General features: G+C 42.8%; 5 protein-coding genes across 11 annotated transcripts in view; 2 read left to right on the top strand and 3 right to left on the bottom strand.

Moving 5' to 3' along the window:
• Positions 1 to 905: 905 nt before the first annotated feature.
• opn1sw1 (opsin 1 (cone pigments), short-wave-sensitive 1) lies at positions 906 to 2,954 on the top strand. 2 transcript variants are annotated; one of them, XM_034578318.1, is made up of 5 exons: positions 906 to 1,251; positions 1,367 to 1,535; positions 1,624 to 1,789; positions 2,221 to 2,460; positions 2,721 to 2,954. In XM_034578318.1, the coding sequence occupies exons 1-5, from the start codon at positions 909 to 911 to the stop codon at positions 2,820 to 2,822; spliced, it is 1,020 nt and encodes a 339-aa protein (XP_034434209.1). In that variant the 5' UTR covers positions 906 to 908; the 3' UTR covers positions 2,823 to 2,954. The 2 variants fall into 2 exon arrangements, with proteins under 2 accessions (XP_034434209.1, XP_034434208.1); XM_034578317.1 differs by having other exon boundaries at positions 917 to 1,251; positions 1,410 to 1,535; positions 2,721 to 2,943.
• Positions 2,955 to 6,006: 3,052 nt separating this feature from the next.
• Positions 6,007 to 12,945, bottom strand: lta4h (leukotriene A4 hydrolase). The gene is made up of 19 exons (XM_034578297.1): positions 12,724 to 12,945; positions 11,314 to 11,444; positions 11,108 to 11,228; positions 10,654 to 10,722; positions 10,448 to 10,552; positions 10,296 to 10,348; positions 10,139 to 10,211; positions 9,908 to 10,048; positions 9,802 to 9,825; positions 9,635 to 9,705; positions 9,436 to 9,547; positions 9,210 to 9,354; positions 9,028 to 9,131; positions 7,082 to 7,152; positions 6,944 to 6,998; positions 6,775 to 6,864; positions 6,566 to 6,648; positions 6,384 to 6,488; positions 6,007 to 6,289 (listed from the first exon to the last, which is right to left on the bottom strand). Exons 1-19 carry the CDS (start codon positions 12,925 to 12,927, stop codon positions 6,151 to 6,153), a joined length of 1,896 nt encoding a protein of 631 aa, XP_034434188.1. The 5' UTR covers positions 12,928 to 12,945; the 3' UTR covers positions 6,007 to 6,150.
• Positions 12,946 to 13,104: 159 nt separating this feature from the next.
• Positions 13,105 to 17,306, bottom strand: LOC117757307 (ADP-ribosylation factor 4). Of its 3 annotated transcripts, none has more exons than XM_034578320.1 (6): positions 17,049 to 17,302; positions 16,711 to 16,791; positions 15,223 to 15,332; positions 14,837 to 14,908; positions 14,546 to 14,671; positions 13,105 to 14,107 (listed from the first exon to the last, which is right to left on the bottom strand). In XM_034578320.1, exons 1-6 carry the CDS (start codon positions 17,113 to 17,115, stop codon positions 14,021 to 14,023), a joined length of 543 nt encoding a protein of 180 aa, XP_034434211.1. In that variant the 5' UTR covers positions 17,116 to 17,302; the 3' UTR covers positions 13,105 to 14,020. The 3 variants fall into 3 exon arrangements, with proteins under 3 accessions (XP_034434211.1, XP_034434210.1, XP_034434212.1); XM_034578319.1 differs by lacking the exon at positions 13,105 to 14,107 and adding an exon at positions 14,276 to 14,401 and having other exon boundaries at positions 14,490 to 14,671; positions 17,049 to 17,306; XM_034578321.1 differs by lacking the exon at positions 13,105 to 14,107 and adding an exon at positions 14,280 to 14,401 and having other exon boundaries at positions 14,506 to 14,671; positions 17,049 to 17,306.
• Positions 17,307 to 17,655: 349 nt separating this feature from the next.
• On the top strand, positions 17,656 to 21,752 carry gcc1 (GRIP and coiled-coil domain containing 1). Of its 3 annotated transcripts, XM_034578296.1 has the most exons (5): positions 17,776 to 17,792; positions 18,199 to 18,261; positions 18,455 to 18,887; positions 19,422 to 20,072; positions 20,195 to 21,752. In XM_034578296.1, exons 3-5 carry the CDS (start codon positions 18,522 to 18,524, stop codon positions 21,455 to 21,457), a joined length of 2,280 nt encoding a protein of 759 aa, XP_034434187.1. In that variant the 5' UTR covers positions 17,776 to 17,792; positions 18,199 to 18,261; positions 18,455 to 18,521; the 3' UTR covers positions 21,458 to 21,752. The 3 variants fall into 3 exon arrangements, with proteins under 3 accessions (XP_034434185.1, XP_034434187.1, XP_034434186.1); XM_034578294.1 differs by lacking the exon at positions 18,199 to 18,261 and having other exon boundaries at positions 17,656 to 17,792; XM_034578295.1 differs by lacking the exon at positions 17,776 to 17,792 and having other exon boundaries at positions 18,185 to 18,261.
• An 814-nt stretch (positions 21,753 to 22,566) lies between these two features.
• dennd6b (DENN/MADD domain containing 6B) overlaps positions 22,567 to 25,384 on the bottom strand; it is a 6,489-nt gene continuing 3,671 nt past the window's right edge. Inside the window, exons 13-21 of one of the 2 annotated variants that reach the window (XM_034578304.1) lie at positions 25,324 to 25,384; positions 24,919 to 24,983; positions 24,752 to 24,841; positions 23,536 to 23,589; positions 23,350 to 23,459; positions 23,164 to 23,266; positions 22,986 to 23,060; positions 22,683 to 22,839; positions 22,567 to 22,652 (exon numbers count right to left, since the gene is read on the bottom strand). The exon at positions 25,324 to 25,384 is cut by the window's right edge and continues 5 nt beyond it. In XM_034578304.1, coding sequence (XP_034434195.1) covers positions 22,708 to 22,839; positions 22,986 to 23,060; positions 23,164 to 23,266; positions 23,350 to 23,459; positions 23,536 to 23,589; positions 24,752 to 24,841; positions 24,919 to 24,983; positions 25,324 to 25,384 — 690 coding nt within the window. In that variant the 3' untranslated portion in view covers positions 22,567 to 22,652; positions 22,683 to 22,707. Of the gene's footprint in view, positions 22,840 to 22,985; positions 23,061 to 23,163; positions 23,267 to 23,349; positions 23,460 to 23,535; positions 23,590 to 24,751; positions 24,842 to 24,918; positions 24,984 to 25,323 lie in introns of both variants that reach the window. The other variant, XM_034578303.1, reaches the window with a different exon arrangement.

Genomic DNA, 25,384 nt, shown 5'->3' with positions numbered 1-25,384 from the left:
CTCAACAACATCACAGCTGTTTCCTGTCCTGGCTCCTAAACGGTGGAACGAGCTCCACATCGACATCAGGACACAAAGTCTACACATCTTCCTCCAGACTGAAGACACATCTCTTCAGACTATAGCTTGAATAAAAAAATAATAATAATAAAAAATAAAAAGTAGCGCTTTAGTAGGACTTCTATGTCACTAACATGTTGCACTTTGTAGTTTGTCTTTCTTGAAGAAAATTGTACTTTCTCTATTCTTGTTGTTCTGGTTTGTTCCTCATGGTTGATGCACTGATTGTGAGTCGCGTTGGATAAAAGCTTCAGCTCAATGAAATGTAATGTGATGTAATTCATCATCCATCATCATCCAACCATTATCCATCCATCCATCATTCATCATCCATCCATCATTCATTCATCCATCATCCATCCATCAACCATTCATCCATCATCCATCCATCAACCATTCATCCATCATCCATGCATCCATCCATTTTATCTAGATATGGATTCTTGAAGCCATTATTCTTTGGACACAGGTTTTCCTAAAAATCTCTGTTTTTAGTTAAACTACATCTAAACTCTGTTTTTGGTTAAACTACATCTAAACTCTGTTTTTAGTTAAACTACATCTAAACTCTGTTTTTAGTTAAACTACATCTAAACTCTGTTTTTGGTTAAACTACATCTAAACTCTGTTTTTAGTTAAACTACATCTAAACTCTTGCTGACCTCTGCGTGTTTTCACTGCGACTGCTCAGCTTGTAATCAGATTAACCTTTTTTGGACAAAGGTGAAATGTGACGATCTTAATCCTAAAACTTTGGAAAAACCCTTGCAGCTAAATCTTTGGATTAAGTGGTTTATGAGGGTTTATAAAGAGGATGAAATCTCCTGAGTGTTAGAAAGCTCAGGTTCATGATGGGGAAACACTTCCACCTGTATGAGAACGTTTCTAATGTGAGTCCCTTCGATGGGCCACAGTATTACCTGGCACCTCAATGGGCTTTTCACCTGCAAACGATCTTCATGGGCTCCGTCCTGTTCGCTGGCACTCCTTTAAACTTTATTGTTCTTCTTGTGACACTCAAGTACAAGAAGCTCAGAGTCCCTCTCAATTACATCCTCGTCAACATCTGCTTCGCAGGATTAATCTTTGTGGTCTTCTCAGTGAGCCAGGTGTTTGTCTCCACCATGAGGGGTTACTTCTTCCTGGGTCCCACACTGTGTGCACTGGAATCTGCCATGGGCTCGATAGCAGGTAAATCAAATCAGAAGTTTTATGTTTTATTTTATTCCCTGTCAGCAGCAGGTAAACGGAGGTTCTCTTGAGTCTGTTAACCTAATGTTTCTGTCTTGAATGAACTCCTCTTCAGGTCTGGTCACGTCGTGGTCTTTGGCCGTTCTCTCTTTGGAAAGATACCTGGTCATTTGTAAACCATTCGGAGCCTTTAGGTTTGGCAGTAATCACGCCGCAGGTGCTGTCGCCTTCACCTGGTTCATGGGGATCAGCTGTGCCATACCACCTTTCTTTGGATGGAGCAGGTACAACTCTGAGTGAGGTTTCATCTCACAGTGATGTTTAACATGAAGCACCTGAACGGGTCGTGTGTGTGTGTGTGTGTGTGTTCAGGTACATCCCTGAAGGTCTGGGTTGCTCGTGTGGTCCTGATTGGTACACGCACAACGAGGAGTTTCACTGCAGCAGCTACACAAACTTCTTGATGGTGACGTGCTTCATCCTTCCGCTCACCATCATCATCTTCTCCTACACCCAGTTACTGAGTTCCCTGAGAGCGGTGAGTTCAATCAATCAGTCAATCAATATTTATAGTCAAACATTATCGTCTCTAGATAGAACATTTAACATTTTAGTAAAACACAGTTGTTGATGCACACTTATTTATTATCTATTGATAAAGGTGATTGTAGGAGTAATATAGAATTTGAGTATTGATTGTACGTATAGATTATAAGAGCTTCAACTGATTTAGGTTTACCATGTAAATAGAATGTCTTCAGTTTATGTCGGTGAAATAAGTTTAACATTATTTATATATAAATGTGTGTGTATTTGTAAGTATATGCATGTGTACATAAGTGTCAATATTCTTAAGTTCTGATGATTGTAGTATATGTTCCCCCCCCTTCGAAAACGAGATGATGGGTCTCAAGGGGGTTAAACTAACAAACCAACTTTTGCCACAACATGGCTTTTTGTCGTGTTTAGGTTGCGGCTCAGCAGACGGAGTCAGTCTCGACTCAGAAGGCCGAGAAGGAAGTATCGAGGATGATTATCGTGATGGTCGGTTCCTTCGTCACTTGTTACGGTCCATATGCTCTCGCCGCTCTTTACTTCGCTCACTCTTCAGACACAAACAAAGACTATCGACTCGTCACCATCCCGGCATTTTTCTCCAAGAGCTCTTGTGTCTACAACCCGTTAATCTACGTCTTCATGAACAAACAGGTGAGTCAAACGTTAAATTTCACCTTAACACACAGGTCAAGGCTTCATGTAAAAAGAAAAGTAGGCAGACAGGTAAAAAACAAAGGTGAGGAATATCAAAATTAACATGACTTATTCATCATTCATTCTTCTCCAATGAGGACAACTTTTAATGTCCTTTATATTTTAAATGTCTGAAATGTATGTTATGTTTTTGTTGTTTCTTTTCTCCTTCTCTTTTTTTATTAAGTAACTGATCTTTGTTTTTCTTAATTCATCAGTTTAAAGCCTGTATCATGGAAACAGTGTTTGGAAAGAAAATGGACGAATCATCTGAAGTTTCTTCAAAAACTGAGGCATCTTCAGTTTCCACAGTTAATTAATGTTTGAACAAATTAGAAGTGATGCCGGATGAAAAAGATTTATAAGCTACATTTTTGTCAAATACAAGCAAACTGTTCATTTAACTGTAGAATTTTTTTAGATAAAATAAAAAATAAAATGTTATATAACTAGTTCAATTGTCGTGTGTTCTTTTGGTGCATTTTGGGTGCAGCCGATCTTTAGCTAGGAAGGAGATGGATGGTTGAGGGACACAAAGAAGAATCCCAGCTCTTGAGGCTCTTGCTCTACCAACTGAGCGAAGTAGACCTTATGGAAAGTAGTGAAAGGGGGGCTACAAGACAAAAAGAATCACCCACACTGGTTATAGGGGAACTGAGCCTGTTAGGGTTCGGTACCTCCCCACACCATCCGGTGACTCTCTGGTTAGATAGAAGCCAAAGCTCTCCACTCTCAAATATCCCCTTTAAGTCAGATTGGGTCTGTTCAAATGTATTTCTTAGTTTTTGATAAATATATTTAAAAGTAAGTGTAAAGTAAGATTTATTTGTTACTTGATAGATACTTTTAAGGTTTGTAATATTATAGGACACATCATCAGTAGTGGACCCCAGGATCATTGAGTGTTTTGGCCATTATCACTAAACACCCTCACCTGAAGAAGGCCCCGCCTGGGTTGATCAAGCCCCAGGGTGTGTCCAAATAAGTTTTGGCATATAATCTACTTTAAAGATTCTTATTAGGGTTAGGGTTAAGGATTAACTGGTTAGGGTTGGGAGTAAGGTAAAGGTTATGGTTATGGTTAAGATTAGGGCTATTGCTTTGTTTTTGAGTCTCAGCCATAGTGGAGAACTTCCTACGTGTGCTAGTAGGGGTTATATTTGTTTGAAAAACTCATATAGATCCGTAATCAATCAATCAATTAATTAATTAATTAAATAATAAATAAAAATCTTAAATTAGGGAAGTCCCTCGGGATGGTATTTTTCTTATCGTTTTTTAGATTTGTTTTGTAGATAAGAGGAGAGTAATTTAACAAAACCTGTTTTATAAAACAATCCCATCATCCTTTAGGAGTAATGGACCAATCAGTAGACACAGTCTCTTTATTAAGTTAAAAACCTTTGTAATGTCTATAAAAATTACTTATTATGACAAGAATTTACTCAAAATATTAAAGCAAATTAGGTAGGGTCCATCCATACTGAATAATTAATTTATTGTTTAATTATTCCCCTGTAATTATCCGTTTAGTAAATTTTGCTGTTAAAAATTATAACAAATATGGGGTTAGGGTTAACCCTAACCCGGACCCTAGTAATAATTTTAAAATGTATTATTTTTATTATTTCCTCTTGGATGTATTTTTAAGGGTTGACCTCAGGTAAGTGATAAGATCTGGATTCAGGTTTGAAGGCAGAACTCAGATCTGGGTTTGTTCGGCCTCCTGCTGTGAATAAAATCTGCTGATTCTAATCATGGCTCCTGGTTTTTCTTGTGGTTTAGAAGTTTTGTTGTCAGGCTGTGTTTTGGATTCAGATTCCGGGTCCTTGCGGTTGGTCGGGTCTGGTTGACTCTTTCCAAGGGACCTGTGCTTTGTTCCATCAGTCAGGTTGATTCTTTGTCCTGGTTTTGTTGGTTTCAGGCACAAAAACACAAGAGAGAAATCGTTTTGGTAGGGGTATGTGAACCGTCTCTTAGAGACAGCCCGTCCGTTCGATGGCTCTGGCTGGTTAGGATTTGTTGATGTATCTCGATGACCCCCCCCCCCCTGCTTCATCCGTCAACTGGGCAGTTGAAATGTGGATCCAAAGGCAATGCACTGGCCCATGCACGCATCAAAGCTCTCCACTCTCACATATCCCCTTTAAGTCAGATTGGTTTTGTTCAAATTTATTTATTAGTTTTTGATAAGTTTACTTAAAAGTAAGTGTAAAGTAAGATTTATTTGTAGCTTGATTAGATACTTTTAAGGTTTTTAATATTATAAGACACGTTTTGGGTGTGCTGTGTTGTTTTGTGTGGGTTGTTGTGTTGCTGACGTGCTGCTGCTGTTCCACAGATCACCTGAAGGGGGGGGCAGCAGCTGCTGGAGGAGATGTTGGTGCAGCAGAGTCTCTCTAGTGTCCCTGCTGGAGGAGCAGAGAATGCAGCAGGCACAGGAACAACAGGACCAAAACCTGAACCTGGTACTGGGACTCAGCTGAACCTGGATCTGGTCTCAACATATCCAGGATCTCTTTGTCCAGTTGAACTTAACCTGACATCACAGTCAGGCTCAGTGGTCACATGACGCTGGTTTAAACTCGTGAAGTTAACTCATTAAGTTCTGAGAGTGTGCACATGAAAGGGGCAGGGTTTACTGTGTATGACCAATCACACACATGGACAGTTTGACTGACAGCAGAGCCGAGGATCAAACTGTTGTATATTAAAAATCTGAGAACAAACATCCAGAATAAAACAAACAGTTATGTTGTTATGTAATGCAGGAAGAACAGCTGGTAAAACATCTGGGATTGTGTCAGGGTGGAAGTTACAGCGCCCCCAGGTGACATTTGGTAAAAGTATATTAAGTAACCACAATATAATAACGTGTGTGAACGAGATCTGACTGATTCTAGTTCTGTGTTCTGCTCCTCCTCACTACTGGTAGCATGATGCGCTACCTGCAGCTCCATCAGGTTGCACAGGCAGTCCAGCTCCTCCAGGAGGACACATCCATACGTGTGGTCACACTGTGCATGTAACATCAGGTACGATGAAGTGTTTCGGCTGTGGTGATGAGGCACATCTGATTCGCTCGTGCCTGGAAAGAGCCGGTCGGCTGCCTCTGGAGCGGGCCCCCCCCTCTTCCAGTTGAAGAGTTTTTTCTCTTTCAGCCATCAGAGCTGCTCGTTGTTGAACTGTTTGTTTCTCTATAATCTTTAAGGTCTTTAACTTCTATGTAAAGAGCCTTGAAATAATATGTTGTGATTTGGCAGTATACAAATAAAATTGAACATATAAATACGTACGTATAATTACATATGTATATTTACACAAATGTCATGTTTTCATTCTGAGATTCGTTTTTTCACATCAGTTGCTCATGTGGTTAAACTTGACTTCTGAACGTTGATAGAAAGAGGAAGAAGAAGAAGAGGAAGAAGAGGAAGAAGAGGAAGAAGAGGAAGAAGAACCTGCTGAAATACTGACTTCAGTTAAGAAACCCAAGACAAAAACAACTGAGGTCACAACAGACAGATTTTATTTCTTTAGAAAATCAGAAAAACAAATCATTGATTATATCTGAGAGAAAAACAGTGATTGGTGAGAAGAAGAGCTCTGATTGGTTATTGTGTAATGATGCTGCTTCCTGATTGTTTTTTACAGACTGGTAGATTTCAGGCTGTCAACATTCAGGTCTTTGGCGACGAGTCCAGAAGTGACCGAGTGCATCTCCGCTCGATGAGCAAGAAACACTCGGACGGCTTCATCGCTGAACTTCTCAAAGTTAAAAACTTCTCTGAAAGTTAAACATGTTGATTTAATTAATTATAATTAATGATGAATAATTTGATCAATCTGTCTCGTGAGAATATCTTCAAACTGAATCATACCTGAACAACGGTCTCGTGAACTTCATTCTTCCCTGTTCTGTCGCCATCTTCAGCGCCAAGGGAACCGCCTCCTCCCACTTAGACCGAACACACAACCTCAGCCACCTGCGGAGACACGGCAGCCAATCAGGACGAGCGACGGTTTGAAGTGACTCAGCTGTTTTCTGGTCTCGAGTTCTCACCTGAAGCGAATCTCTGCGTTCAAAACGACGTTCAGATCATAAACCTCCTGCATCTTCTTCAGGTGAGTCAGAGGAAGAGGATCCTGCAGAGACACACAGGTGGACTGAGTTGGACTGAAGTTCATTAAAGAGAAGTGAGGTGGATTAAAGTGCAGTGAAGTGGACTGAGGTGGACTAAAGTGCAGTGAAGTGGACTGAAATAGATTTACCTCCTGAAGCAGGAGAGACAGGAACTTGATCAGCTGATGTGACGACATTGACTTCAGGTCGTTCTCTGTGAAGCTGTTCAGATCTATGGCCTATAGGGGGACACAAGACACGTAAGCATTTAAAAACTCTTCCTAAAGAAAACTAGTCCTCATCAAGTCCAGGTCTCACCTTGATCCACCTCTGACTCAGAGCAATGCAGGAGTCAGCCAGTGTGGTGTCGTACCTGAAACACAGCAATCAATGAACTGATCAATAATCTGATCAGGTTTAATGAGACCTGATGATGGACTGACAGGATCAACTTACTGAGGTTTGACAGGAGGCATCCCTGGAGTGAACATCCAGGCGTTCCAGTCCACCTGGTTCAGGACGTCAACCTGAGACCAAGAACAAAGAACGTCTCTAAAACTGCTGCAGAACGCTCGGTTGTAACCATCGTTCTCGAGGTGAAGAGACTATCGCTCCACTCGGTTACATGTTCCATATGTACGAGGTGCTGTCAAGGTTCCTGGATATTTCTTTAAGATACACCGACTTGCCCGGCCACGCCCTACAATTTACATATACACACACATATATACACACACATATATATATATATACACACACACACACACACACACACCTGTGCTGGAATGGAACCAGCTGATAGTTTGATCGACACTTCTCCGAGCGGCCTAAGAGAACTCAGAGAGTTCTCTATCGTATTAAGACTATGGGTTAAACTGAAATTTGAAATAAAAAAAAAAAGTCAAACCGCCATCTCACTCTATGCTGAGACAAGCTAGCGGGAGCAGCAACGATGGCGAGCTAGATGTGGTTTTTACCCACAAACTAAAGAAAACATGGCAGAAAAGCGAAAGAAAACATACTATTTTCATAATGATTGGGAGGAAGAGTTCTTCTTTACGACAGTGAAAGAAAAATGTGTGTGTCTCATTTGCGGGGCAACTGTTGCGACGGCAAAGCGGCACAATGTGGAGCAGTGGCCGCCAACCCGTCGATCGCGATCTACCGGTCGATCTGCCAGTCTTCACTGTCGATCCCCGAACTAACCCTAACCCATACTGTGTAGTACTGGTATTTATTTTAGTAGAAGGGACTTCTTTCATACAAGGCAATAATCATATTTGTGGCCATATTCAAATCAAAGCCTATATGTAAAACATTGTGCTGCAGTAGCAGCTCCTCTGCAAAACATGATGTGGAACTGAGAAGCTACATATTTTGCATTGTAAATATAAATTGATAATAATTTGAATATTGTCATTGAATAGAAAAAGTTGCACAACTGCCTCTCTGTGTATATTTATTTCTTGTACATTCAACCTTTAACAGAAATTGCAAAAAATAATAAATATGACCCTCCTAAGTGGGTTTTTTGGAAGATATCAGGGTGGTAGCTCTCGGCTTACGTTTGGAATTAAAAAAGTGCTCTTGGACTCGAAAAGGTTGGTGACCACTGTTCTACCTTCTAGCTGCTAGCTTCTACCTGCTAGCTTCTAGCTGCTAGCTGCTAGCTTCTAGCTGATCAAGGGAGACTAAACAAACCATGAAAAATAAGTATGGCCTGTTGTTTATTTAAATGATCCTCATTAGCTGATGCAATAGCTATCAGCTAATCTTCCTGTGGTCCAAACCTCACATACAGTACCTAATAGTACATAACATTACATAACAAACATTAATTACATTTATATACATACATTTATATCAAACCATCCATGGGTCCCCAGAGCCGACCAGACTGCCCTGCCACAAGCTAACAGGGGAGGCTGGCTGGCCAGGATTCGTGCCCTATTGAAAGGATAGGGGTGTGGCACTTTAGAGACCTGGGGCCTCACTAATAAACGTTGCGTACGTATCTTTCAGGGCCCATTTTTAGCGTATGCTACTTCTCATGCAAACCTTGGGATCTATAAAAAACTAAATTGAGGGGAGAATGTGTGCACTTCTACACAATCTCTAACCCATGTTTACAAACACCTGGCTGGGACCAGGTATGAATGTGGAACTGTACTTCCTTGTTTACTACTAGCTATACCGGGGATCTGGCCAGAAAGAGGGTCAACTAGCTTCGCTGTCGATAATGTCCAATTCTGCCCTCATGTTGGTCGTCATACTACACTATGACATTTTTATCACATGTTGGACAACTTACTAAGAACTGAAGAAATTTAGGTTCTCTGAAAACTCCACATGGAGACTTTGGAAGTCGTCTCTGTGTGTTCACCTGAGCTGCTCGTTCTCACCTTATCTTTAAAGTATCTGAACAGGTAGTTCTTCCACTCGTCTGTCGTCACACTGCTGTAGGCGAACAGCTGAATGTACGACTTCACAAAGCCCATGAACACCTCTGGAAGAAAAATTTGACAGGGTAAGAAACATGTTAATCACATAAATGATTGAAGAGTGTGTGATGTAGACGTGTTACCTGGACCTCCCATCAGCTCCTCCAGGTAATACAGCAGAGCGAAGCCTTTCTCATAAGGAACAGAGGAGAAGGCATCGTCAGGGTCGACGTCCTGGAGACTGGGAACCAGGTTAGTGAGAGGGTTGTTGACCCCAAACGTGTTCACCTGAGGAACAACACGTTCAGGTGAAAAGATGTAACTTTATGAGTGCAGGTTTAAAATGGACGACAGAGTTCATGGTCTCACAGAGTCCTGCAGGTCCTTCCAGCCGCCCATCGCCTTAAACTGTCGGAACTGTTCCCCCTTCATACGCCTGCCAATCATCCTCTCCAGGTACACCGTGTGACCCTCGTTCAACCTGGGCACACGACAAGAGCATCATCATCACCGTGTTTGTGCGTTTTCCTAGGATGTCAAGTCGAGCTCATGTAGCATGTTTGTTTACCAGAAGTGTTCCCAGGTCTTGTTGGTCACCAGGTTCCCGGTCCAGCTGTGTGAGATCTCATGAGCGATCACCTGACGTGAAGAACATGTGATGAATACATTAACATTCACACACTAACATTCACACACATGGAGCTGAATATGTGAACAGTGTCAGGTTTTACTCACGTTGGACAGAGATTTATCTCCAGCCTGTAAAGAGACAATTATGTTATCAGAGGTTCCATGATGCAATTACACGGGTCATGTGACGTGTCTATGTGTGTGCATGTACCAGCAGTGTCGGAGTGGCAAAGGTCAGACACGGGTTCTCCATTCCTCCGTACGGGAAAGATGGCGGAAGAACCAGGATGTCATACTGACCCCAAACATACGGTCCTGCCAAGTCCTCCGCAGTAACCAACATGGTCTCTGTCTGATGGGCACAGGAACATGAATAAGTCAATCACACAGGAACACATATACGTTATCATTAACCAGGAACATGTATACTTTGTGTACTAACCTCAGAAAACTCAGACGCTGCCTTATCAACAAACTCTTTCTCTGACCACACTCTAGACCTTGGACCAATCACTCTGTTGACCAATCAGAACAAAGATACTCTTTAACCTGCTCAGGGTTACATGAGGACATCATTGAACAGGCGAGCGAGAAATTACCTGCTCTCTAGATCTCCAACCACGATCGCTATCAGGTAGGACGGCATGGCCACCTGAGGACAGATGTTATAATATTAACAACTTTAACGTTAATACTGCTTTTAATGTCAGTCGGTAAAAAAGACACTTCAGGTTGTAGAAGAGAAACTGACCGGCTGTCTGAACCTGTAGATGATACGATTGTTGTCTTGAGGATCGACTTCCTGTCCGTCTCTCAATGCACTCATCACAGCAACCAGGTCCTTAGGTACAGACACCTGACGAGGACAGAGACAGACCTGAGAAATGGGTACAAACACCTGACGTGGACAGAGACACACCTGTGTTGGAAGACACTGGTTGGACAGGTGTATGTTACCTGAGCGTAGTAGGTGTGTTTGACCGACGGACTGTCCTGACATGGGACTATACTCCTGCAGTGATGAGCCTGTGAGACAAGACAGAGGGCAACAGATGCTCATGAGGAAGAATCAGGTCCCAAATAAAAAATAACAATTGTATTTAAAATAAAAAGGTTTAAGTGAAAAACAATTATAACAATTTAATGTGAATTCAATGATGGTTAAAGATCCGACTGTGAACCAGGACAATGAACGCATCACAGCAGAGACTTGGTACAAAAGGACAAGGGTAAGAAAAGAGGAAGAAGAAGAAAAGAAGAAGAAGAAAGAAAGAGGAAGGACGTGTGGTCATCGTCTTCATCAGTTACACGAACCCTGAGATGAAGAAACTCACAAATATACGTCTGTGTGAACATCTGTTTAAACATCTGTCAGCTGACGTTATGTGACCAATTGGAAGCGAGCATTCACCTGACACTGACTGAACAGGTACGGGTGTTTTTTCCCAGCAGTCTGTGCGGGTGTGAGCCACTGCAGAGCCATCGCAGACGGAGACGTCTCATAGGTCACTTCCACGATCACATGCTGCCCTCTGATTGGTCCACAACAAAAACACAACACAGTCACAACATGTTACACAGACAGAGAAGAAGAAGCGGGTCGACAGGTGAAGTCACCTTGAGAGGTCAAAGGGCAGAGTGATGTCCAGCGGCGCCCCCTTGAAGCTGTGTTTGGGGCCCAGACTGAAGACAGCTGCTTGTCCATTGGCCGACACAGACACGATCTTCAGGTCTCTGGTGTCTAAAGTCTGCGACAGACAAAAGGTACGATTACTAATGTGAATCGGCTGAGACGCACCTGTACTGACTCACCTGTACTCACCTGTACTGACCTGTGCTGCCCTGTACTCACCTGTACTGACCTGTACTGACTCACCTCTACTGACCTGTACTGGCCTGTACTCACCTGTACTGACCTGTACTGACTCACCTGTACTGGCCTGTACTCACCTGTACTGACCTGTACTCACCTGTACTAACCTGTACTACCCTGTACTCACCTGTACTGACCTGTACTAACCTGTACTAACCTGTACTAACCTGTACTGACCTGTACTGACTCACCTGTACTAACCTGTACTCACCTGTACTCACCTGTACTGACTCATCACATCTCCGCTCAAAGTTCGTCTTCACACAAACACGATAACGAGTCTAAAGTCTCATCTGCCTCAAACTAAACTTCAGAAACATCTTGATGGAAGATTTTCTTGCCCAAAAATATTTGAATATCAATGAAATATTCACTAATAAACTATATTCTGTGAGAAAATCTCAGACTCGTACTTCGACACAATTAACTCTAAAAGATCAATTCTGGAATAACTTATTAACACAGATTGTTAAGGTATTGAATTTAATTAAATTTACTCTGATCTCAAGTAAAAACTCTTGATCAAAGTCCACGACCACACAGATGCACTTAAGTCTGAATATCAGATCAATAATCAATAACTTTGTTCAGATTAATCATTTTTATGCCTAATCAGACTAATAAATCATCACCAAACGTCATGCAACAGAGAATCTGAAGTTTCCTGAACTCTGTTTAAATGTGTAGAAAAGTTACTGATCAATCAATAATCCATCAATAATCACCTTCAAGACGATGAACTGAGTCATTTGATTTGAATACGTTTCTTGTTCACACATCACAAAACTGAACGATTCCACTTATAGTGATTTAAACTGGATTTAAATGATTGAATTCATGTAAAACTTCACATTTAATATCTAGAAACATCAGATTTCATTCGGAATTTTATCTTTAAATTATGTTTCTTAAGGTCAACATTCACTGTGTTACATATATGTGTGTATATGTAATAGTGTTTAAACATAGTAACTAAATGTAACAGTTATTTTCCTATATAAATAATAAATCATAAATAATGTAAAGTAAAACTGAAGCTCAGCCCGTTCAGAGTGAATGGAGCGTTAGCATCATGCTAACAGGCAGAGCCCCGGGGGCACCGGGGGCACCGGGGGCACCGGGAGCACCGGGAGCCCCGGGCTCCGGGAACGTACCAGCACGGACAGTCGGTCCTGCAGCGCCTCCACGGTGAGCGACACCTGAGCTCTGATCACGTGGCTGTCGAAGTCCACGTGGAAGGTGACGTTCAGGTGTCTGGTGACGCACCGGGACGAGCACGAGAAGGAGGACGGATCTGAAGACATGTCGCTGGTTCGTCTGTGGAGACACTGAAGACACTGAGGACTGCACCGGGACATATACCGGAATATACAGCCACGTCCGGTACCGGCCTGTTCACAATAAAGGTAACCACATCACAGGCACAGCAGAATACATGCTTTTATTTTGAAACCCCGCAGATAAAGCATTAAATGTAATGTGATGTTTTTTAAGCTTATGAACTGTTATTGAATCATTTTTTTATTTCAAATAAAAAATAAGCTGAAATAAAATGATAAAAACATAAGTGAAGAAATCACAAAACATAACCTTTACTCCAGTTTTTTCCCATCGTAGGTTACTTTACTTATAGTGTTGAAATAAAATCGCACTTAAACATTTTCTTTGTTAAAATGCAAGTTTCCTGATTAATCATTTTAATAAAATAGTTTTCACACTATCAATTATTAACTTTCTTTATTGTAAAAACATCTGATAAAAACAATATTGTAACTTTATTTTATTATAACTTTAATGTTACTTTATAACTAATCATAAAATCTCATTAAACTTAATATATTTTACGTCATTAGACTTCAACACAAATATCAGCTTCATTCCATTCAAACCTTAAAAAACCTAAAACATACTTTTGTCTTAATAAAGATTTTTTACAAATTGTTACAAAGACAAAATTATTGTTAAAACAGATTTTTGATAAATGATAAAAATTATTCAATGACATTTTCTTAATTATTAAGATAAAAACAAATCTGGTAACAAGTGAAGAAAAAAAAAACTTTATTGCATCATCTCCATTTCTTCTTCACATTAATTAGGAATGATGAGGCGTTCAGGGTCGGCTCTGTGGAATGAGTCATCACACGACAGGTCACCGTCACCTGCTGGTAGCCCCGCCCACAGAGGTAACTGTCACCTGTCGTTAGCCCCGCCCCTCCCATTCAGTCACATGATTCAGTTAAAACATGCGGATTAAAAGAAAGACAGATCGAACAAACATCTGCAGGAAGAACAGAAGAGTAGAGCATGATGGGAAATGAAGGTGAGCTCAGAGTCCATGACATCACTTCCTCTTACAGACGACACATTTATAATTTAAAAAACAAAAACAGTCTGTGAAACGCTCGTCCTCCGTTTGTACATGTCACTTCCTGTTTCCCGTTAGGTGGTTTAGCGTTTTGACAGCTCATTGGACAACCAGTCCAGACCCTCGTACAGACCCGTCCCTTGCGTGGCGCAGGTCGCCTGAATGTGCCACTGACGAGACAACAGACCAAACAGCTGTTAGATACACCTCATTAATACCAGGCTCTTATTGTGAAAGGAAGGAAATATTAATATTTTTTAAAAATCGGTTACATCATTTAAACTTCTTTAAGATAAAAAAATATATATTTTTTGTCTTGAATCTTTTTATCAGAATCTTATCTTTTCAACTTTAATTAAAAAACAAGTTGTAATATTTGACAAATGACGTAATTGTGACGTCATCATGTTGACAACCTGTGTCATGAGATCATGACATACTGACAAAAATCAGACGCTGACACATCAAATTAAAATGAAGGGTTAAAATTCACATCTTGAGCATCATCTCATCATCGTCGTAAAACACAATAATAATCCAGCACGTTTTCAACGATCACAAAAAGCCACGGTCAGATTAGGAACAACGTATTGAAGATTGGTTCTTACGGTTCGGCTGCGGAGGTTGTTCAGACCCAGTTTGTCAGTCAGTTCAGTGACACTCATCGCATTTGGAAGATCCTGTTTGTTCGCAAACACCAGAAGAACGGCGTCCTTCAACTCGTCCTCCTGGATCTAAAGAGAGAGAGTCATGTGACTGGTGACGTCATGGATCATGTGACTGATGATCATTTTACATGCAGAGGAAAACGTTAATCTGATGTGATGAATTGATTCCTGATCAACAGATGAGTAAATAATGATCAGACACAGATGAATAATCTGTAGATGTTTTCTCACCATCTTGTTGAGTTCCTCTGCCGACTCTGGTACTCGCTCTCTGTCGTTACTGTCCACCACGAAAATCAGACCCTGCAGAGGTCAGAGGTCACGGTTACACACAATCATGCTGTTCTACGTTCTCATCAGGTTCAGTCTTACAATCAGTGTTAAAACATGTGGTAACTAATGTAATTGTTGTGCACATGACAATAAAGTCTTGAATCTTGAAAACTGTGGCAGGAGGGTTCTGGTTCTTAAACCAAGGTGAACCTGGCGCTGGTTCGGACGTCGTCAGGTCCCTGCAAACTTCTCAAGACATGTTCAAGATCAGGTTCCGGCTCCAGACCGAACCAACTGCCTCGGTGGAAAAGAGGTTAGTTCTGGTTTACATTCAGGTTCAGTACCTGTGTGTTCTGGAAGTAGTGTCTCCACAGAGGTCGGATCTTGTCCTGACCACCGACGTCCCAGACCGTGAAACAGATGTTCTTATACTCGACCGTCTCCACGTTAAAACCTGGAACAGACGCAGCGTTTGATGAGCTTTAGTCTGAGGTTCTGCTTAGTTCTGATTGGTTCTATGTATAAATTTGTATAACCTAAACTAAAAGCTCATGTTTGTCAATAAACCAGAATAAAAGGATAAAGTACTGAAGGTATGTTAAAACATTTGAAAAAAAAATGATAAAATGTTTTTTCATCAACAAACTCACATTTTGATCCTGAAGATTCTTAATTTAGAAACAATAAATTACTCTGGCGCCACCTTGTGTTAGCAATGCGTATTTCACAGCATGTGACAGAACTAACCCTAACCCAGGACACAGCGTGATGACGTCATCATCCACGCTATGACGTCATCAGCACTGTTGGCTTTCTGCTGCAAAAATAACTAATGTTTTAAATGTTTTAATTTTCATCCTAGATTTAAAGAATCATATCCACCAGCAGGGGGCGTCGGTTCAGAGGATTAGCACAAGCATCCATGTTGTAGGTGAAGGTGTTGTTGCTATGACAATAATATTTTGACAACATGCAGACCAACATCACCCATTTTTTTTTTTTTTACGATTGTTGGTTTGTTATTGATTATTTCGTTTTCATGGTTACCGTGGAGACGAGTCCTACTCCATCTGATTGTTTACATTGAAGACTTGATGTAAACTTCAGTTCTGATCAGTGTTTGTTGTTAACGTGTAACGTGAACGCAGCTCAGCTGGAGAGAGGAGGGAGAACATGTGGCAGGAAAATACAGAAGAGTACAAGGACACCCGATACTAGGGGTGTGCCATATTAGGAAAACATGCGATAACGTTGTTTAATATCGCAATGACTTGCGATGAATAAACAAACTTTGGCTTTGGATGCAGAGACCACAGACGGCTCCTTCTTTTTTTTTTTACAGTCTTTAGCGGCTCTGTCAGTAATTTCCTGCTCCTCTGTGTCTCCATCGTTCGCGCTGTGCGCTGACTGCGTCAAACCAAACAGAGCAACGCCAGCTCCTCCAGCTCCACATACATTTACTAAGTTTACAAAGTCAGTTGTTTTTACCCAGACTGAGTTTACACATGTGCCCGATCACACTGTGTGTGTGTGTGTGTGTGTGTGTGTGTGTGTGTGTGTGTGAGAGAGAGAGAGACAGAGACTGTGTGTGGGCTGCTACTTCCCTCGGGTTCTGGGATCATAAATAAGTTTCATAATTCATTTATATATGAACTGATCACAGATCAATCAATCATCGTCAATCATCTACAGTCCAAAGAAATTACGCAATAACTGATGTGTTTGATCAGCAGCTACAACACTATCAATTAGTCAATAATCAATATTTGGAGCAGTGTGATCGATCAGCTGTTTCTTTCAGAGGATCTAACAGCTGGTTGCTGCTGACTTACCGATAGTTGGGATGGTGGTGACGATCTCTCCGAGCTTCAGTTTGTACAGAATCGTAGTTTTTCCAGCTGCGTCTAAACCAACTGAAACAAAACAAACATCACATGTTTAATCACCGCCCCACTCCGTCCTCTGAGGGTGAGTTAATCAAACAGTCCGTTAGCCTCTGGAGCTAACAGTTAGCTTCTGTTTAACCCTGTGGTTCAGCTCAGGCTCTGTCAAGACTTTAGAACCAGAAACCAAATTAAATATGAGAATCACATTTGTCATAAAAACATAAACTAATGGAAGCGGGTTTCCGCCGGTTAGCATCAGAGCTAGTTAGCTTAGCCTCTCTCACCCATCAGGATCCTCATCTGCTTCTTCCCGAAGAACCGGGCGAACAGGGACGAGATGGTCAGGCCCATTTTACTGGAGAGTCCCGGGCGAGCGGCGGGCGGAGGTCGGCCGGTCAGTCAGTCCGGGAACAGCTGCTGAGGAGCCGGGGAGCAGCCGGGGAGCAGCCGGGGAGCAGACCGGGAGCAGGCGGAGAAGAACCGGGGCGCGCGCAGCTCCTCCTCGGTGCCACGTCCAGGCCAACGCGGAAGAAATGACGTCACGGCTTTGAAAAAACTTTATTGATTTACAAATATTGTGGATGTGTTCACGGTCACTGGAAAATGTGTAGATTGAAAAACAGAAGAAAACTTCGATTCAACAACATTCACTCAATCCACTTCCCAGGTTTAATTATTTAAAAAGTTTTTTCATTTTTCACTTAAAGTTCGTTGTTAAACAAATCAATCTCTAAAATCCTTAAAATCAAATCTTTATAATCCCCCACTGAAAACACTAACATAATTCATTTGAATCATATTGAGATTCGTTTGTTTTACTTTATTATTTCTGTAGCGGGTATCAAGATAACATCAGATCAAACAGGTGGGTTTTAAAATCCCTGATGCCAGTGAACGCATCCGTGACTCCCCGCCTCCTCCTGCTCCTTCACATCCGGTTCAGTCCAACATGGCGGCGGCTTGTCTCCGTGTTTTCTTTATTGACAGACGATTCTTTGACTCGTTTTTCTGACGGAACGTTTCTTCAGGTGAGAACCGGAAAGTTCGTGTTGATTTGATGACGAACAGGAAACATTAAATTCATTATTACAATTTAATTAAATCTGAATGTTGATAAAAACATAATCAAACAGTAACTGAAGCTTTTTTATTCACTTTATCAACATCTGAAATCTATCAATCAATATGTCTGCGGCCTCATTATTGGTCGATTTATTTATTGAAGTAAAAGTTCTGTTAATAAGATGTTTCATTTGAAAAACAAAATACTTTTATTATTTACCTTCCTGTCAAGCAACTGATCGATGAATCGATGAATCGATGAATCGATGACTCGATGACTCGATGAATCGATGACTCGATGAATCGATGACTCGCTGGAGCTCTGGTTGTGTAAATGATTAATTATCAACTGATCAGAATCTGAAACTTCAGAGGTTTCTGTTGATTTTCCCCTGAGTTTTGACTTTCAGGCTTCCAACCTGCAGAAACGACCCAGGGAGAAAAACACCAGCTCCACATATCAAATATTGATGTTATATTGATTATTAAAATTGTATTGAAAAGTTAATATTTTATTAAAGCTGCCAAATAAATATATGATTATGAATATCAACAACTGATTCTATGAATGATTTCAGTTTATGTTGTTTTAATGATGATATTATGGGATGGACTGTGCTCTCTTCAGTTTTCACCATGAACCAGTTGTGGTCCTGATGGTGGAACAGGTCTGACTGGTGGCCCGGGAGACGACCATGGAGAAGTTTGGAATGAGTTTCGGGGGCGGTCCTGGCAGGAAGGAGCTGCTGGACACCATCGAGTCCCAGAAGAAGCAGCTGGTCCAGTACCAGAGCCGCTTCAAGGACGTGGTCCAGGCCTACAAGAGTCTGCTGAAGGAGAAGGAGGCTCTAGAGGCAAGTCTGAAGGTCCTGACCATGACCCAGGACCAGGAGCAGAATCAGGACGCCATCATCGTCCGCCCAGACCTTGCTGACGATGGCTGCTCGTTGCACAGCGAGGACAGCATGGACACAGCGGTGTCTTTGGACATGCCCACTGACATCAGAGGTGACCAGTCTGAAGAAGACCAGGGAGACATGGGCGGAAAACTCAACTCAACAGTACGTTTGAATGTTTTGAAAGACTTTCTAAAGAAGCTGCATCCCACTTTATGTTTGAACTTAAGGTGTGAGTAAGGCGGGTGTAAGGTGTGAGTAAGTTGGGAGTAAGGCGGGAGTAAGGCGGGAGTAAGGTGTGAGTAAGTTGGGAGTAAGGCGGGAGTAAGGCGGGTGTAAGGTGTGAGTAAGTTGGGAGTAAGGCGGGAGTAAGTTGGGAGTAAGGCGGGAGTAAGTTGGGAGTAAGGCGGGTGTAAGGTGTGAGTAAGTTGGGAGTAAGGCGGGAGTAAGGCGGGAGTAAGGTGTGAGTAAGTTGGGAGTAAGGCGGGAGTAAGGCGGGTGTAAGGTGTGAGTAAGTTGGGAGTAAGGCGGGAGTAAGTTGGGAGTAAGGCGGGTGTAAGGTGTGAGTAAGTTGGGAGTAAGGCGGGTGTAAGGTGTGAGTAAGTTGGGAGTAAGGCGGGAGTATGGCGGCTGTAAGCCGGGAGTAATAGGAGTGGTGCAAAACGTGATCAATCAGCTCTTTAACATTTCTTCCTACAGTCGCTGAGAGCAGAGCTTGATACCAGCAATGTAGCAGGAGAGACTCTGCAACAGACCACGCCCCTCCCAAGCGTAGAGGCGGACCGACGAGTGGCCCAGCTGAAGAGCCAACTGAGCACGCTCACCAGCGCTCTCGCCACAGTGACACAGGAGAAGTCTCGGATGGAGGCAAGTTTCCAGGCCGACAAACGTCAGCTGAAGCAGGAGGTGGACGAGCTGCAGGAGCACCTGGTCGTTGTGACGACGCAGCAGGAGGCGGAGCGTCGTGCCCTTCACCAGCAGCTGGCCGAAAGTCGTGCTCGTATCATCACTCAGCAGCACGAGCGGGAGCAGGAGCACGGCGACCACGTCCAGCAGCTGCGAGAGCTGCAGAGGATCCTGCAGCAGGAACGAGACCTTCGACAGGACGCAGAGCTCCACCTACAGGACGCCAACGGCGCCCTTCTCGTGACATCACAGGCCGTAAACCGGGGGGCGGAGTCCGAGGCTCACCTGAACCAGGTGAGGGAGGAAAGAGATGAGCTGAAGAGGAGGCTTCAAGTCGCAGAGGCAGACCAGAAGAAACCAGATCCCAGAGTCGACAAGCTGCAGCAGGAACTGACAGAACTGAAAAAACACTTCCAGAAGCAGATCCATATAGAGACCAGGAAGGTAAGTCTGACCTGAACCAAAACCTGATTCAGACTGACACCAGGAAGGTACCATTCAGATTGGTTTTGGTCTCATCAGATTTTGGTCTTCAGAGTGTCTCAACACTGTCTCTGTATTTTCAGGCTTGCGAGGCTGAGGAGCGTGCTCGTGAGCGTGCTCAGGCTGCAGAGGTCAGGGTCGCAGGTCTGGAGCAGCGAGTCTCTGAGCTTTCTGAGCTGCTCGGCTCCTGTGAAAAGGTGAGGCAGCGTGACCAGCAGGCTGCTCAGAGACTCCGAGACCGGATCCTGCAGCTGGACACTGAGAACAAAACACTGGCCATCGCCGCTTCCAGCAGGTCGACCTCTGACCTCGGTGTGGACGAGTCACAGCTGGACGTCAATGCGCTGAAGGAGAAGCTGGAAAAGGTCAAGAAGCTGCTGCTGTTGGCGGCTCAGAGGAACCCGAACCAGAACATCCTGGACCTGACACAAACTGAGGAAGAGCCGGGCAGCGACAGAGCGTCAATGCTTGTTTACCAGCTGGAGCTGCGGCAGCTGAAGGACGAGTTTGAGCGCTACAAGCTGCGAGCACAGGTGGTGCTGAAGAACAAAAACACCAAAGATGGCTGCCAGGCCAAAGAGCTGGAGGAGGTCCGGGACCAGCTGTCAGAGCTAAAGGAGAAGTACATCAACCTGAGGATACAGAGCGACGAGGCCAAAGCCCAACACTGCCGCGAGCTGGCGGAGCGGCAGCAGGCGGCAGCAGCACTGCAGCAGAGCCACAAACAGGAAGTGGAGCGGGCAGTGGTGGTGCATCGGGATGAGCTGCTGCGACTGGAGGCAGAGTTGCACAAGCAGAGGGAGAGGACCATGGCGCTGCTGGACGAGAAGGACAAGGAGCTTGAGAGGCTGAGGGCTGCTGCTGCGCTCGGCCGCAGCAATGACTCCTTCGAGGTAAACGATGATAGGCAAGAGCCTGAGTCCGAGGGTGAAATCACCGGCCAAGCCTTGCAGCGAGTTGCGCCAGCTGAGCCCACGCTGCTGCTGTATGCTGAACAGCTGGCCAGGAAAGATGTGGAGGTTGGTGGCCTGCGACGGCAAAAACACCGACTGGAGGAGGACATCCACCAGCTGCAGGCCAGGCTCATCGCTAATGGAGAACGACATGACGAGGAGGTGACGGAACTGCGAGGACATGTCGACAAGCTGATCCGAGACCAGGGCAGAGAGGGCGCCAACATGGAGTACCTGAAGAACGTCGTCTACAAGTTCCTGACGCTGCAGGATGCCAGCGGGAGGCATCAGACACTCACCGCCATCTTGACCATCCTGCACTTCAGCCCGCAGGAAAAACACCACGTCCTCAGGCTGCAGGGGGTAACGTGGTGGACCAACAAGAGAAAATAAAACACCTGAAGAAGAAATAATCAATCATCTGCTTGTAATTTTTTTTCTCTGTGACGAAGGGAAAGCTCCCAACAGTTTATACTCAGAATCTTTTTGACCCTCATTTGATGCCACAGATTTTTCACTTCCTGGATGATTCAAAGTTTGCTTTGAATTCTGCTGTCGAACTGAACATACATGAGTATTAGAACATGTATGATGACATCACTGATACATATCTCTGCTCTTAAAAATCATTGATTTGTATATTTTTGATTCTCTTGGTGAAATTAAAATATTTTTCCTCCTTCACAAATTCTGTTTTATTTTGTTCTTAAACTCAAATGTTTTCTTCAATTGTGATTTTGTTGTAAGGTGTTTTTGTATAGATTTAAATAGCCACCTCCAGCAGGAGCTGTTGTGTCATGTGATCTCGACTGAAGGTCAACACACGTGTATCATGAGATATCAGGTTTTACATTTTCAGTTTTCTGATGTCCGGAGAAATAGAACATGTTGCTGACCTGAGTCATGTGATCAGTGTGAGGTGATTTTTCACGTTCAAATGAAGTCGTCGTCAGAACACACGTGAACTGACATAATTTAGTTTTTCATTAGATTTTTATCGAAACAGGTCTGATAAGTTACATGAACGTTGTAATGACGGAGCAGCAAGAGGTTCAGCCGGTAAGTTTCACAAATAAACTCATGTTTGAAAATAAAAGTATTTTAAATAAACCTATCACATGTTGGACAGTCAACATGTTTACTGTTAAATCTTTCTGAGAATAACGTTTTATTTAGTGCAAAAAGTCTCAATAGCTTAAAAGTTGTCATACCACGAAAAATCTCATAAAATATAAACTTTTTTATCACAACTTTAAAAATGTTCTGATTCATTTTTAATGTGGAAACATCAGAAACACAACCAGAGAACATAAAGAACATTCAGTGTTTCAATGTAGTGTGTCCTCAGTGTAGTGTGTCCTCAGTGTAGTTTGTCCTCAGAGTAGTGTGTCCTCAGTGTAGTGTGTCCTCAGTGTAATGTGTCCTCAGAGTAGTGTCCTCAGTGTAATGTGTCCACAGTGTAGTGTGTCCTCAGTGTAGTTTGTCCACAGTGCAGTGTGTCCTCAGTGTAGTTTGTCCACAGTGTAGTGTGTCCTCAGTGTAGTGTGTCCTCTGTGTAGTGTGCGCTGATGTCTAATGCGGTCTCAGGTGGTCTGATGTTTAAACATTTGGTCTCAGGCAGACTTAGTTGGTCTCATGAGGTCTCAGATGGTCTCATGAGGTCTCAGGACTGTGTGCAGGTCTTCAGGAAGTGTCCTGATGATCGAGTTTACAAAAGAGTCCAGTTTTTCTAAAACTCCGTCCTTCAGCTGCAGTTGCTGCCTTTGAGCTTTATTCTGAAAAATACAAACACACTTCTTGTCCATTACCTCAACTTTGACCAAGTCTAAATCAGAAGTCATCTGGTCTCCTGTCGTCTCATGTGGTCTCATGTGGTCTCATGTGGTCTCCTGTGGTTTTGCATTGACCCTGATTTACTCACCAGTTTCTCCCTGAGCTTCAGAATCAGGTCGACGATCTCAACCTCAGATTTGTCTTTGGTCCAACCGATCAGGTCCTGGAGACCAACGCCAGAGTCCAGAAGTTCAACAGCTGACAAACGTGTGATGTCATAAACTAACATGTGATGTCATAACCTAATGTGTGATGTCATAACTCACAGCGTCACAGATGATCTCCAGGTGGAGACTCTCCAGTTTCTGACTCATCTCTTTGTGGCGGTGGCGATACCAACCGTCAAAGTTCGGAGACCTGAAAAACTTCCTGTTGAGTCAAGAAGATGATTTCAGTTTTCACGCCCTACCACAGGAACAGGAAGCCGAGCCAGCGACACCTGAGCGACTCACCTGTACAGTCCTGTCCAATCACCTTTGAGCAGCGAGGTCAGCTGAGGTCCGGTGTGATCCAGAGTCGACATGAACTCGTCCTGACTGAACGGTCGAATCAGAGGAGGCGTCTGAAACGTCACGACAAACGTCAGGCGACATCTCCTGACTGATAACATCATCAATTATGATCCACTTCCTGTTTACCTTCCAGGGTGTCACAGATCTCTGCAGAGGCATCAGACTCGCCATGTATCGCTCCTGAAAGACAAAACTCAGGGTTATTGTGATGACAGGAGTAGAGTTCCTGCTCTGTGATTGGATGTTTCGATTTTTCAATCAATCATCACATTTTATTTGTCTCATATTCAATAAATCAGTTTGTCTCATAGATCTTAACAAGGAGCAACATCCTCTGTTCTTAACCCTCAACAAGTGGTTTTATTGACAAGTATAACTGGCTGTCATCCGCAGAGCAGTGAAAATTGTGTGTCCTGATAATGTTTCCTAGTGGAAGCATATATAATGAGAATAAAAGTGGGCCGAGCACAGAGCCCTGAGGAACACCGTGGTTAACTTTGGTGCGCACAGATGACTCATCATTAATTTGCATGAATTTGAATCGATCTGATAAATATGATTTAAACCAGTTGAGGGCGGTTCCTTTAATGCTAATGAACTGTTCTAGCCTCTGTAATAAAATGTGATGGTCAATAGTGTTGAATGCTGCACTGAGATCTAACAGGACGAGGACAGACACAAACATCTGGAGCTATTAGAAGCTCATTACTGACTTTAACCAAGGCTGTCTCCGTGCTGTGATTGGCTCTAAACCCCGACTGAAAGTTCTTGCTTTGTGGAGCCTTCTTATAAACTTTAACACTACTCTTCCAGTCTAGTTGATTTTCAACACGGTTGCTGGAGCTCCACTTCCTTTCTAGTTTTCTTGACGCTTGTTTTAATTCATGTGTCTTGGAATTATACCAGGGAGCTAATTTACTATGTTTTACACGTTTCTTTTTTAGAGGCGCTATGGAGTCTAATGTTAATCGTAATGAGTTTACAGAGCTATCGACAAGAGGGTCAATCTCAGTGGAAGTTTAAAGATCTCCTCAGTATCGACGGATGATACTGAGTTAAATGTAACTGGAATTATTTCCTTAAATTTAGCTGCAGCACAATCAGACAAACATCTAGAAAAGGAGTTGTTCATGAGTCTAATATTGAAATAAACCTTTTTAAAGATGAAAACAACTTTTATTACTTACTTATTACTTATTTATCTGACAGACATTTATTTCTAAACAGTGAGAAAACTGAAGTGTCCTGTTAACTTTGACCTTCATATTCTAATCAGTTCATCTTTGTGTGTCCAATGATTGGTCAAGCTGACAACAAAACATTGTGACATCACATTTCTCACCAGAGGGATGATGAAGCTCTGAGTGAGTTCTAACAGGTGTCTCCTCAAGATGGCGCTCTGCACCTCTGACGGCCTCTTCCTCTGAATCCCCTGAACACGCAGATGGACACACGTTAAACATTCATGTCAAGTGATGCATGATGTCATGTAACTCATGTTCATTTTACCTTCAACAGTCGTTTAATCAGAATTTTGTCTTTGTGAAGAAATGTCTTGTACGATGTGTAGATCCCTGCACACATAAACACACAAATACTGTGAACACACACACGCACACACAAACACACAAATACTATGAACACACAGGCACACACATCTATGTACAACTATCTTAGTGAGGACACTCAATGACATAATACATTCCCTTAACCTTAACCATCCCAACTTAATGACTAACCCTGATTCTAACCCTAAACATAATTCCAACCCTAAAATCTAGTCTTAACCCTCAAACCCTCAACCCAGGTTAGGGTCAGAAAGTGAGGACCAGACAAAATGTCCTCACTTTGTAGGTTACAGGCTCAAAACGGTCCTCACTAAGACCTCTGTACAAGTCCACTCACACTTGTTACCTGGTTTTGTGTCGAGTATCTTTAACTTAGATAATTTCTTCACCTTCACCTGTTTGGGTAA

This window comes from Hippoglossus hippoglossus, chromosome 23 (genome assembly GCF_009819705.1).
Source record: "Hippoglossus hippoglossus isolate fHipHip1 chromosome 23, fHipHip1.pri, whole genome shotgun sequence".
NCBI classification, from domain to species: Eukaryota; Metazoa; Chordata; class Actinopteri; order Pleuronectiformes; family Pleuronectidae; genus Hippoglossus; species Hippoglossus hippoglossus.
This window is presented reverse-complemented; position numbering and strand designations above follow the sequence as displayed.

Bases quoted from the DNA above. Each gene is read 5' to 3' on its own strand.
- gcc1 (XM_034578294.1), top strand. From the start codon at position 18,522: ATGGAGAAGTTTGGAATGAGTTTCGGGGGCGGTCCTGGCAGGAAGGAG. The intron at 18,888-19,421 runs GTACGTTTGAAT...TTCTTCCTACAG, and splicing joins GCGGAAAACTCAACTCAACA to TCGCTGAGAGCAGAGCTTGA. The intron at 20,073-20,194 runs GTAAGTCTGACC...CTGTATTTTCAG, and splicing joins TCCATATAGAGACCAGGAAG to GCTTGCGAGGCTGAGGAGCG.
- LOC117757307 (XM_034578319.1), bottom strand. From the start codon at position 17,115: ATGGGCCTGACCATCTCGTCCCTGTTCGCCCGGTTCTTCGGGAAGAAG. The intron at 14,909-15,222 runs GTACTGAACCTG...TGACCTCTGCAG, and splicing joins ACTACTTCCAGAACACACAG to GGTCTGATTTTCGTGGTGGA. The intron at 14,672-14,836 runs GTGAGAAAACAT...CTCTCTCTTTAG, and splicing joins CAGAGGAACTCAACAAGATG to ATCCAGGAGGACGAGTTGAA.
- opn1sw1 (XM_034578318.1), top strand. From the start codon at position 909: ATGATGGGGAAACACTTCCACCTGTATGAGAACGTTTCTAATGTGAGT. The intron at 1,536-1,623 runs GTACAACTCTGA...GTGTGTGTTCAG, and splicing joins CCTTTCTTTGGATGGAGCAG to GTACATCCCTGAAGGTCTGG. The intron at 1,790-2,220 runs GTGAGTTCAATC...TGTCGTGTTTAG, and splicing joins TACTGAGTTCCCTGAGAGCG to GTTGCGGCTCAGCAGACGGA.
- lta4h (XM_034578297.1), bottom strand. From the start codon at position 12,927: ATGTCCCGGTGCAGTCCTCAGTGTCTTCAGTGTCTCCACAGACGAACC. The intron at 10,553-10,653 runs GTAACATACACC...TGTCCTCGTCAG, and splicing joins AACACACCTACTACGCTCAG to GTGTCTGTACCTAAGGACCT. The intron at 6,649-6,774 runs GTAAATCTATTT...GTGTCTCTGCAG, and splicing joins TGTCTCTCCTGCTTCAGGAG to GATCCTCTTCCTCTGACTCA.